The sequence below is a fragment of the Aulostomus chinensis genome, chromosome 5, assembly GCF_037954235.1.
Source record: "Aulostomus chinensis isolate RoL2024-O1b breed Wild chromosome 5, RoL_Achi_v1.0, whole genome shotgun sequence".
Taxonomy (NCBI): domain Eukaryota; kingdom Metazoa; phylum Chordata; class Actinopteri; order Syngnathiformes; family Aulostomidae; genus Aulostomus; species Aulostomus chinensis.
In genome coordinates this window covers 19,042,083-19,054,806 of record NC_141324.1, presented here as the reverse complement: position 1 = coordinate 19,054,806, position 12,724 = coordinate 19,042,083, and the positions used below count along the sequence as shown (strand labels likewise).

The 12,724-nt window shown below is 43.6% G+C and overlaps 1 protein-coding gene across 4 annotated transcripts in view; it reads right to left on the bottom strand.

The window, feature by feature from the left end:
• LOC147261611 (laminin subunit alpha-3-like) overlaps positions 1-12,724 on the bottom strand; it is a 55,559-nt gene that overhangs the window by 15,602 nt on the left and 27,233 nt on the right. For 3 of the 4 annotated variants that reach the window (XM_086203715.1, XM_086203716.1, XM_086203718.1), the window contains exons 22-41: positions 12,259-12,397; positions 11,964-12,106; positions 11,775-11,878; positions 11,471-11,627; positions 10,988-11,151; positions 10,793-10,901; positions 10,618-10,715; positions 9,753-9,951; positions 9,472-9,598; positions 9,067-9,215; positions 8,082-8,197; positions 7,723-7,934; positions 7,428-7,632; positions 5,910-6,054; positions 5,675-5,815; positions 4,594-4,755; positions 4,268-4,369; positions 4,103-4,186; positions 3,433-3,663; positions 81-194 (exon numbers count right to left, since the gene is read on the bottom strand). In XM_086203715.1, coding sequence (XP_086059841.1) covers positions 81-194; positions 3,433-3,663; positions 4,103-4,186; positions 4,268-4,369; positions 4,594-4,755; positions 5,675-5,815; positions 5,910-6,054; positions 7,428-7,632; positions 7,723-7,934; positions 8,082-8,197; positions 9,067-9,215; positions 9,472-9,598; positions 9,753-9,951; positions 10,618-10,715; positions 10,793-10,901; positions 10,988-11,151; positions 11,471-11,627; positions 11,775-11,878; positions 11,964-12,106; positions 12,259-12,397 — 2,901 coding nt within the window. The remainder of the gene's footprint in view (positions 1-80; positions 195-3,432; positions 3,664-4,102; positions 4,187-4,267; positions 4,370-4,593; positions 4,756-5,674; positions 5,816-5,909; positions 6,055-7,427; positions 7,633-7,722; positions 7,935-8,081; positions 8,198-9,066; positions 9,216-9,471; positions 9,599-9,752; positions 9,952-10,617; positions 10,716-10,792; positions 10,902-10,987; positions 11,152-11,470; positions 11,628-11,774; positions 11,879-11,963; positions 12,107-12,258; positions 12,398-12,724) is intronic. The other variant, XM_086203717.1, reaches the window with a different exon arrangement.

Genomic DNA, 12,724 nt, shown 5'->3' with positions numbered 1-12,724 from the left:
AGACTCTGACTAAGTGGTTGCTCACACTGGAATCAGCTGGATTAATCACATTATCATTCACGAGTGAGCAAATCGCTTACCAGGCACCTCCCTGTCCTGTCGTCACACTTGTCTGCCAGGCCGTTACAGTCACAGGGCACACAGCGGCCCAGGTAAGGCCTGCTGCCATCTCTGTAGTAGCCGGGAGCACATTTCTGCGCAAGAAAACGACAAATGTGGCGACAAATGAATAATGTTTCCTCATTAGAATGACTGATAACTGTCAGAATAGTAGCAAGTTCAGTAGATAAAGTATATCTGATACTAGAGATGGAAACCTTGATAAAAGAATTCCATTGTGAGGTGTAAATATATGGAATGATATCATACTGGAGAACCTGTTGTCTATTCCATTGAATTAGATACCTGGAACATTTAAAGGTCTTCTTAACTCGATGCAAAAAATGGTGGAAATTCAATATCAAAATATTACCATAGAACATGTGATCAGAAATAACAGAATAAACACGAAACATCAAAACTTAGCAGAGACATGAACTAAATATCTCTCAGCAGTTTAACAGGGGTTGTTCACGCTCCTCAGCTCGGTGTCATGAAGAGTGTCATGTACCCGGAGAGCACGCGGCAATGAACTTCCCACGGCGTGAAACTTTCACCCCAGAGCTCTTTTGCTTTTTGAGACAAAAGTAAAAAAGAATCCACATCTATCTGAGACGTTTCGAGGTGGAACGTCCAGTCGAGGTATAATAAGACCTCCCGTCAGAGGCTTTTACCTGAATCTGAGAACTGGCTCCGCTATCATTGACAGACGGAAACCAACCAGTCTGTCCGTCGTCATTTACTGAGGGGAAGACTACTCTCTGGCTGCCTTGGTCGTTAACCGATGGGTATTCTACTCGCTGGTTTGCCTTATCATTAAGCAAAGGGAATTGTATCCTCTGAGTCCATCTGTCATGATGCCTGGTGTAGCGGGTCCGTCCTGGTCTCTGGAAGGGCCTGGGACCGGCACAGCACAGTCCCATCAAAGTCCACCATATCAGGCTCTGGAACAGAACCCCTCTGTGTCGATGTCTATCCATACACGTATCTGACATTCCTAACATCTAGTCTGTGTGAAATAACGCTTCACTCTCCTCTGCTCCAGCCTCTTAAACACACGCTCACTTCCACACACACTCACGTCGACAAAGAAGACACGCCCCATCTCCGACTGAGTCAGTTGTGTAGATCAGCAGGAGTGTATGCAGGCGCACAAGCACACACATGCAGGTGTTTACATGCTCACTCATTCCATTAATCTGTCACTCTCCTGCACACACACACATGCGCACACACTTGCACACACACACACACACACACACAAACACACACACACACACACACACACACACACTCACTTTGGGGTATTTATATTGACATAAATCCATTTCCTGGAAACTTACCCTGACCACTACTTGCCTAATTCGGACCGTTACCACAGCAAAAAAACAGAAAAAAAATCATATTCGGTTCCTAAATTAAGTACACAGAATCATTTCAGACACATTCAGGAAAACATAAATTAAAATTTGGGGAAAGGGAAATGGAAGGAGGCTCGTGTCGTCGTGGTCGTTCTCCTGCATCCACAACAGAAGAGACTCAAGTGAAACTTGATCTCTCTTGATCGCATCTGATAATGTCGGAACATTTTTTTAACAGAAATCTCAATATTATGATGCCCTTTTTTCTCAAAATTGATCTCTCCTGATATTTTCTTTGGAATGGAAATAAACATCATTAACAAATACATCAAATTGGTCCAGCGTGGTAATGAGAAGCGTAAAATTGAGATCGTAAATTTCACTTCCGCTGTTAAACATTTCACAGGTCATCTTCCGAGTCACTCTTTGTTTTTTCCCATTGATTAGACAGCAGAATTGTGAATCGTGGTTCTCAAACATACATACGTACGTAATATGATAAAATAAATAATGCGATACTCATTTCAAAATGGAGATGAAAATTCAGCTCGGCTGTGTATCTGGCTAGTTTAATAATATATACCGAACATTATATTGATATCTCATTGGACAAATTAAGTACTAACTATTTCATTTAAACTTCCACTATAATTTGTGAGAATGTGATTTGAAAAAGTTGCACAATTGCACACTATTGCTGAAATGTAGTTGCCATGACATATCTAGCAGGATTTATCAGTATAGAAAATCGGTTTTATCACACAGACCCACATCAATCGGTTCACCATAGAATGTATGGACTCACTCACGAATGATTTGTTATCCAATGTTTTTGCAGTTGGTGTTGTTGTGTGAGGTACACATGAGTACACACTCTAATGATGAAATGTAGGTGTCACACACACACACACACACACACACACTTGCTGACTCTTGTGCACTTGTACCCACTGTAAGTCTAACTGTAGGTTGGCAAGGTGTGTCTAGTAACTATCTATGAACCGTAGGAGTGTGTGTGTGTGTGTGTGTGTGTGTGTGTGTGTGTGTGTGTGTGTGTGTGTGTGTGTGATAAGTTATGACTGGGCAGAAAGTCAGACAACACAGACAACAAAGTCACAAGTGAATCACACAACTCAAACAGAACTTGGAAGTTCATTCAGGTGAATGCACTCAGGTTTATGAGTAACACTCTGTTGCCAACTGCCACACCCGAGGTGTGGTGGCTTGTCATAGCACCCGAGGGTGCCTATAACCCAACTTCCTCTCAACACTCCCACTCAAGTCATGGCACACAAACACACAAGTAGGACAACCACATCCAGGCAACAGCCCCCCCCCCCCCCCCCAAACAAGAGAGATGTCTAAACACAGCATTTCTGCCCATAAACAAACGTTTCATTCAAAGATCTGAGGCACAAACCCAGTCAGCCAAATCCTTCTCAGAGTCAAAAATCTCCCTAGCAACCACATGTGTGTGAAAGCTGTAGCTATGCCAGTGATGATAGCTGTATAATCACTAATATTATGTCTGCGTGATTGTGCATCATATTCCAGCCTGGGGCTACGCAATTCGGCTGCACAGATCCCCGGCTGGTATTTTCCAGTACATTCCTCTCAAGTCTCCTCAGCTGATGAATTTTTCCTCTAGAAAAAGGGTGTGGTTGGCAGTTCAGGCGTGTTGGGACAAACCTAAAAATTATGAGGAGGTCTCACTCCTGAGGGATGGCAGGGGGCATTTCAATCCTCACTTGACAACCATCTCCCCACCTCCTTCTTTCATGGAGACACTACTTAGATTCTGGTGGAGGTTTGGACCGTGTGGACGTGTAAGTAGGAGCATTAAAGAAACCAGGTTCCTAAGGATCTGTATTAATTCCAGCAAAGATTAAAGAGGCATATCTCTGTGTCTTTAATTTATTTTTATTAAAAAGAGACAAGTCTACTGTCTACTAAGAAACTTTTACTTCCTTACCTCACAGGAGTCTCCAGTGTACTCAGGGGGACACGAGCAATTCTCCACATTGTTTCCAGGGCTTCCAGTCCCCGAGGTAGAGACCTCCTCCAAGCCCACCTGTCCCAGACTCAGCCGCTGACTCTGGGTGAAGTACAGGGCTCGGATCCTCAGGCCCTCCAGGCCCGCCAGGACCATCATCAGGTCCTCTCTGGACACGGGCCTGCTGGTACCAGTGTGACGCCAGTTTCCCTGTAGGCAACAGATAAGTTATTTAGGGAATGAGTTTGGTTAAATCAAGTTATACAGAATATGTGTTTGTTATAGTACACTAATCCAGGGGGAGATGTCTCAATAACTAAAGGACAGATAGTATTTAAAGAGGAATATTTATTGAAGTTGACCCCTAATGTTTTTAGTTGTTTCTTGACCTCTCTCTGCCTCCAATGACATTTCCTTCAGCAACGCAATTTGGATCATCTTTAACTCATTTAATAAAATATTCAACACCAAAATGCTTTCAAGTAAATTACACAAGATGCAACCTCGTTCACATTCACATTTCAATAATAATCAACAATCACACAGAGGTCTTTTTGTTGTTTTTTTGTCCCATTCAACATTTCAGATTTATGGTTATTAATGTTACAGTTTTGGACCTTCAGACAAAAAGAGGAGCTGTGTTCTTTACCTCCAGCAGCTGCACTCGGCCCTGGTACAGCCTGTCCGGAAATTGGACTTGTGGAGCGATGTGGATCAGAGTCATCCCCCGGCCCTAGTGGAGTGGGGGGTGGGGGTACTTCATATGAGATAAAGAGAAACAGAAGTCTCAAGCCATTGCTAACATTCTACATACTGTAAGCAGAACATCAGGTCTCCTGTCCAGCAGAGTCATCCCCTCACTGGGAATGCCAAAGGATTTGGACTGGTAGGTGAGGAAACCCCCGTAGGATGAAACCTGGTGACAGAAACATTCTTCAGGGATGATCTTCATATATTCAGTACTCTTTTCTTGTAGATTCGAACAACGCAAGTTCATTCAAGTAAAAGGTATGACAGATTCCACTTACAATTAAGTACTTTACGTATTCATAGGAAGACAAACAAGTAATAAATCTGCACCCACATTTCAGTATCATCACAATTTATTGGCACATTGTGTTTTGTCCCACATTGACTCACCCTGTCTCCCAGGTAGGATGCTGGTGCCACCCAGTACAGGTCCTGAACTCTAGGAGGGAGCTCCTGGATGTCTGCTACCACTGTGTTACTGGCTGTGTTCAACACAGACGGAACCTGCAGCTGGTCGAGACTTTCCAAACGCCAGCCCCGCATCTGTGCAAACTAACAGCAGGAATCAACACGCTTTCATAACATTTTGGACTGAAGGATGTATGTGAAGTACTTCTAATAAACATTTACCATGATTTTTAGATTCCAGCCAGTGCAGACACTGATGTATCTCAGATCACAAATACTAATGAGTTCAATTTTTTACTTTATTTTTTTTTTAACTTTTTTTTTTACAATTATTAACTGGTCGCCACTTTGGGATGGTGAAGCGTGTGTATTTATGTGATATTACAACAAACTGACTGTGAATCACAAATGTGAGTGTCAGTAGGGTTGCAGTTGTCTACCATTGTAGAAACGATGATGTGTGACACGTTGTGTACATTCTCTTGGAGAAAAATGGTTTTAAGTTTCAATTTACACAAAGAAACATTTTGGAATTTTTAAATCTGGGCCCTATTTTAACCCAGTTTTGCATTGTTCCAATATTAAATGAGATGCTATTGTATCGCAATTGTAAAATGGTTGTCATACAATAATGTAGAGTCAAAGTCCATCTACTAACAGTGTTGCTGGATAATAAGCTGAAGTACCAGCGAGAACCCACACAGGAACAGGGAGAACATGGAGACTCCATGCAGAAAGATCCCGTGATGGAGCCGGGACTCGAACCTGGAACCTTCTTGCTGTGAGGCGACAGTGCTAACCACTGCACCACCGTGCAGAAAATCAAACACTTTTAGAGGATGGACTTTGATGAAGTTAGTTTCCTGTATGCTAAATGCTTGTTTTCTTGCTTGTTAGTGATTTTAACTTATAATACCATTTCCACTTCCAGTAGTACTACCAGTACTACTAATAAGGATAATAATGTTGATAATATTATGTACCACATTACCGCTATCAGCCAGAAAAAGAACAGACATAGACGTAAAGTCCATGGTCATGCAGTGCAGGAAAGCAAACACACCTTGCCCCTGCGTTTGCTGGAGCTCTGACACCGGTCAGCAGCTCCGAAGCAGAAGCAGCTGGTACAGCCGTGAGAGTTGGAGGGGTCAAAATAGAAGGAACCATCCCGACAGGTGTCACACCTGATGCCAGCAACGTTTTTCTACAAACATGGCGGTAATGATAGAGAGTGAAGTCAGAGCGAGGGCAAGAGGCGAAAATGAACAAGAGCGTATGAAAGCAAGTTGGAAGCTCACCTTGCAGAGACACCTGCCAGTGTCTGGGTGACACACATCAGGTGTGACGCCACCTTGGTTACAATTGCAAGGAACACAGTCAGGGAAGCCATAATAACCTGCAGCGCAACGATCACACTGCCGTCCACCAATCCTTGGCTTGCAGCTACATCGGAGCAGACAGATATATTATCTTTGGTCAAAATCTGGGAAGTGATTTACAACACTTTTATACCAGGATTAGAAAGCAGGTTTGATAAAAGGGAAGGAACCACAAACATGGACACAAAGGACTGTGTTTGAACAGCACTGTGTGCAGGTAAATACAGTTGCATCACCTGCTTTACTTCATGTTTGTTTATGATATTGAAGCTCAACAGCACATTGCACCCTCTCTTCAACTTTCTTCAAATTCTGTCATTTCCTCGGCCTCGACACTAACAACTGGACTCACTGACCCAAAAATACAGGTGACATCAGTTGTGTTATAGCAAGTGTGGCAATAAAATTACTGAGGTGGGATGTGATTCTAAACCAAAGTCTAAGGAGTTGGCTCAGCACTTCCACTTTTCAGTCCATAACAGGGACATTTCCTGGGACGATGTTGATGTTATAACAACGGGTGTATCAGTAAGATATTATGTGTGTATAATCAAAGTAAGCAAGTATTATTCAAGTAAAGAAATATACAAAATAAAGAAAGACAACATGATGGAATGCATGCAAAAATGGAGATACCAATGAGTTTATATAAAAGGCAAACTCCTGTCACTGAGGAGAAAATTGTGTACCTTTCACTTCACTTTGTACCCTTTCTTTTTCAAAAAAATGCATTTCTGGCTTCTTAAAGACGATATTGTACTTCCAATGGAACAAATGCACCTTTGATGGAACATTCTTCAAAATAACCCTGGAAGATAAGATAAGATAAACCTTTATTCCTCCCTCAGTGGGGAAACTGGCAAAGTAAAGAACGAGCGTGAGGTGGGGTCTCATCACTGAGGTTCTCCTTACTAGTGTTTGGTTTTTTTTTATACTACATTTTGCAGTAGCAGCCTGCTGAGTATCATGAGATGTCAAGAAGTTGGAATTAATGGCTGCTGGAATGTAGATTCAACATTTTCAGCACTGATCTAATAATGGAGCACATTTGTTGTGATGCAGTTTTTTCTTTATTTGGTGAAAGAAAAGAATTTTTGAGTTTCGGTTCAGAGATATAAAAGAAAACTCTTCTTTCTTAATTTGGTAGGTTGCTGCCTGGTCCTTTGAGACTTTCACGACAGACTTGATGTCTTCACTCCTTTCCTGTTAAATCTGTAAGATGTGTGTTTTATCGAGCCGCTTATGCTTTTTTAAAACATTTTCACTTGTATAATTTATTGAACATGACGCTACACATGTCTACATCCATGATTGCAAGTATGGCACACCAAAAGTCATCATGCTATAAAACATTGTTTCATGAAATGATCCCTTAAGTACACACTCTATACCTGTAATTGGAGCATTAACTGTTTTAGGTGGTCGGTGTCCACTCACCTGCACTGTCCAGTGTTGCGGTCACAGTCAGGTCCTACGTTCTCTTTGATTCCGTTGGGAGAGCACCCGCAGCCCTCGCAACCCAGCAGAGGGTGGTAGCTGAAGGTCTCATTCTGGCAAACGTCACAGGCCGGTTTGACGGTCTGAGGAGGGCAGATGCAACGTCCTGTCACCTCGTCACACAACCTGCGGCCACACTGACAACCTGAGGAGAGAGAAAGGACGCCATTGGTCAAAAGCTCTGGACAAGTTGAGACGGGAGGTAAGAAGTTGGCGTGTATGTTGATCTTCTCACGTCTGCAGTAGGGGAAGCCGTAGAACCCGGTGGCACATCTTGTGCACTGCCGGCCGATCACACTGCCTCTGCAGGGACATTGTCCTCCCACTGGATCACAAGTGGTCCCTGTGGAGCCAGATCTGTCGCAATCACAGGGCAGAGCTCCATCATTGTAAGCTGCTACAAGAGAGCGGGCCGAGTCCCTGCAGAACTGGGAAGACGCTGTGCGGCTGGTGGGACAGAAACAGGAGAACAGCTCTGTGAGAGACAATACAAAACCATCACCCCTAGAGGGCACTCCAGACACAAACATTTGCTTTGACAAAAACTCATTGTTGCTGTCAGAGTAGATGAACGCCAGCACAGCGGGCACCTACTCAATACTGAAGCCTTCTCCACGACATCTCTGTATGAAAGCTGCAGACTTGTCCAGCAGGTTCTCCTTCAGGAGCTCCGGAGCGTAACTATTCTCAGGAAGCACCATGATATAATCCTACAAAGACACAGAATAACAATTCTCGCCAAAAATTCCACTTTGGTTTGTAATTTTATTAAATAAAAAAAAACCTGAATCTGTGAGACATAGAGAATAACAACCAGACAACAGAGGATCATGTTTCACCTGCATCTCTACGGTTGAGTTTGTCTAAAGCTGTGGTTCTCATTCTGGGGGTCAGGACATTGATGGGGGGGTTATAAGATCATAATGGGAGTTGCCAAATTGTTGAGTGAAAAAAAGAAGTCATATTTTTGGATGGGAAACTGTTCTTTACATTTAGCAGCAATATATAAGATAGATAAAAATGGGTCTTGGCCGAGAGTGTGTGAGTAAAACGCATCTGCACTTAAAAACGATATAAACTATAAAAACTATGACAAAAAGTTATTGAGACTATACAACTGTACAGTTTTATTTTTACATGCTAACAGGTCCAGATACCTCAGGAACTGGAGAAATGTCTTTCAGTTACTGCACTATTAGGCCTAAAATACAAATGATAACTGTGACAGCGCAGTTATTCAAATAAATACATTTTGAGTGTTGTTGTGACCCTAAAAAGGTAAAGAACCACTGGTGTAAAGAGCAAAATGGCAGAGCGAGTGAACAACTGGAGCGCTAAGGCCAACCTGTCCAGGCCTCACGGTGGTTGGGAGCTTTAATAAAGCTGCGTGAGGCTGCCAGGTAGAACACAGTCCTCTCATTGTTGTTGTATAAGACTGAGGAACCTCAGTATGCCAAGGAACAACTCCAGTACAAAACAGCCTACTGTTTCTGATTTTCTTTTCCGTATTTCTCTCATTTAATAATCGCTTACGTAAACAAAATCTGGACAGTACTTGACATGTTACATAAACACAGACCAGGATAAGGGTCTTCCTAGGTGGCACAGTCACAGAGATGCTGGGTAGCCTCCAAGGTTCCTGGGTAAAATCGAGTGCAATGCGTCCGTCCGCAATCACTACATCTCTGCAGCCTGAGACTGAAGGGCAGAAGGACGCATTTATTGTACCTGCAAGAGAAGAACAGAGAGTCACTGGGGAGGAGAAAAATGAGAGGAATCCTCAGCAGGCTGGACAACAATCTGAGTCTCCGTTAGAGCCTTATAGGGAAGTGTGTCCGAGGCCTTTGATCACTGTGTCCTGAGCACAGGGACTTAATCTGCTCATAAGAAGCAACCGTCACTTCCAGATTAAATACATCCATGAACTCCTTAACTCCATTTGATGAGACAGGAGTGAGTGCAACACTTCCTCAGACACACTCACCCTTCCAGTCACGTCCTGCATCCACTCGGACGTCCACGGGGAAGGAGGAATGTTCGGGCTGGCGGTACTGGACAACAATCACATACCTGCCTGGGAGAGGCACCTTGGGAGAGAAACTGATCGCTGTCTGAAAGGAAATAAGGAGAAAATCTTAGTCAAACAGATATGATGAAACCTTAGATCAATATCGGAGCAGACGTAGCTCAAATAGTTCTCCAGCCGCATGACGAACTTGAGAAATTATTCAACACGGACGGTTTTGCGGTTCACACTCTGAATACCTGAGGGAATTTCAGCAGTATCTCTTCACTCTGAGGATGAAAGACAGGAATCACCCCTGACTGGCGTCTCTGTCTCCAGTCTCCATTCTCCGGTTGTTGGAGAGCAGCAGCTGGAGCAGAAGACAGCTGCCCATCACTGGCTGCGTACAAAATGAAGGCTGAAGACGGCTTGTCGAAAGACCTCGGTTGACAGTGATATCTGGAGACGTCACACAACAGTGAGATGGTCTTACTTGTCAAAAGCTACAGCGGCGAGACTTTCTGGGAGAATAAACTGTGTTAGTATGCAAATCAAGACATTTCTTTTATGTAACAGTTTTTACTTGTAGTGCTTTTACTTTTCCATATAAGTGAGCTCCCTACTGCTGGACAGGAAGAAGGAATTTCAAGTGTGAGTGCCAAAAAGAATCTTAATAGTCCACTAAACTTAAATAATGGAAAATCAAAACTAAAGGCAACTATTGGCTTGCTCAATTTCATACAAAAACACAATCAAGCAAATACTGTAACACATCCCTTTCCAGATATTCTAACTTTTTTCTTTGTTAACCTAGTTTGGCCTATTGGAAACATCTTTTTCGACACCGTCTAGAGTAAATTACACTGTAAATGACAGGACGGTGCGCTGACAGCTGCACGCAAACGTGTGACTGTAACAAATAACCTGCTCATTACACGCTGAGTTACAGCGAATTTATTGTGAGTGAAAGAGAGAGTTTGACCCGAAGTTTAGCCTCAGGTAAGTGACCTCGTCTAGCTGGAGGAAAGCATGCAGTCACACCTGGAAAACAGATGTCCTACTGTGAAACAACACAAACATCTACTCTTGTACGGTTATTGAACTGATTCTCCAGTGGATGATTACCTGTCTTCAGTGAAGCGGCCATGAGTGGACACACACAGCACCTTCGGCTCTACGTACTCCATGGAGAACTCTTTTGCAGGCACAGCGTACACTTTGTGCTACAGATAAAAATAAGTTATTGTAGTAACTAAACTAATACAATACTACAATAATCCTGCTGCTGATTTTTCCTCACCAGCAGGAAGGAAGTTGTGGATGTTTGCAGTAGAATCTCAGTCCTGTGTGTTAGCTGCACAATCGCAACCTGACTGCTGCCATCCACAGCCACACTACGACAAAGAAAGCTGCACACACACGCATACAACAGCTAGTTAACACACATCTTCTGCGACTTCAACTACAATGAAATACAGAAAAATGCAAGCGTCACCTGTAGGCACAACTGTAAATGTTGGCCCTAGCTGGGATCTGGCCACTCTGCTGGCCACTCAGTAGAATGTTCACATTCTGGACGCTGTCCACCTCGCTGGCGTATTCCAGGATGAGAGCATATGGACCAGGTTGAGGCACACGCAGATTGAGCTGGAGCTGAGACTGCATGGTACAGAACAAATAAAACATGAAATTAGTTGAAATCAATCGCTGAAAGACTCCCTTGGGATTAAAGTACATTGAAAGATTGAAAACCTGATCAATTTTATTCCTTTTATGTATCCAGTTAGACCCATAATTGAAATGTTAGTGCTTCCACTTTGAAGCCTCGCTCCATCCAATTAGGATTTAAATCTGGATATTGTGAGGTTAGCTCAAGGGTCAGACACTGCGTGTAGGAAACCAATAAAACCAACCATAAAATGCAGCTGGTTCAAAACTGGTGCCAAGTAAGCAAGGCACCTAAGCACCTGTTCCTCACCTGTCTCCCATTGAGAGAAGCCATCTCGGGGTGATCTGGAGTGGGACGCCGCACCCGAGCCTGCCTCTTCCTGCGATTCCTCCGGCTAGAGAGTGTCCCCTGTGAGCCCAACACAGAGCTGAAGCCATCCATGGCCACATGCTTGTACAACAGACAGCTGAGACACAAAAGCAGGCAGATGATGCAACACTGCAGTAGAATCTTGTTAGGTTTTGTTCAACCAAGCCATTAATCTATACAAAAACGGCAAGTACATCATTAAGGAATGAAATGTTAGCTATTAAACATGGATTTTAATAATTACTTTGCATTCCTGTCACTAGAGGGTAGGTACGTGCAGGGCTGCGTGATCTTCTCCTGCAGCAGCGGCGCCTCGTAATAATCTTGGGGCAGCAGCACTAAATAGTCCTGAGGGGTGAGTGACAATCTATCAGTTAATCATTTGCCCTTCTTTATAAAGACATAAACAGAGAATGAACTTTGTGGAACTCACCAGCAGAACTCCCTCTGCCCTGATGTGAATGATCCATTTCCCAGGAGTCAAAGCAAAGGGCTCAGCGAAGCCCTCTCCCGGGACAGTGAGGAAGGACGGGGACGGACTCTCAGGGAATACAACTTCCTTACTCTGTTCTGACCCTGCAGAAGCAGAAATGGTAGCACAATGTCACATTCTCACAGTTGAGAGCACCAAAAATAAACATTAAACCATCGGCTTGCTTGCTGCTTTTTGCAATTTCCATGTTTTTAATGATGGGTTAGTTTTTATCCGCTATCTGAGGCAAACTTACCAGCGGTGCCTCTGTTATTGGTGACAGTGATGGTACCAGTCACACTGGTGCTGCCTGGGTTAGTGAACCGCAGAACCACACGGAATAAATGTCGCGTCTCAGCTTTTGGGTCAACATGCACTGTTACTCTGACTTCACTCTGCGGGGATGAGAGTGACAAACAGCTGACTGCCGTGGCGCAGACTTCACAAGACGATGGAGGGGTTAATTTAAGAAGAAATGTTAAAAATCATGTCTGGTGGGCCATGCAGACAGACAGAGAGGGTTAATCCACCAAAAAGCCAGGTAAAAGAGTAGAAAACGCAGCCAAATGAAGCCCTCCACTTACAGTCACAGCAAGACTGAAAGCCGACTTCATCCACCACCAAGATCTTTGCTCTGATTCGTTTTCTCCCCGTATGTTGTGGGGTGGCGTAGCGCATTACAATATGGAAAGGGCCGGGAAAGCCAAGGGTAAGAGTGAGGA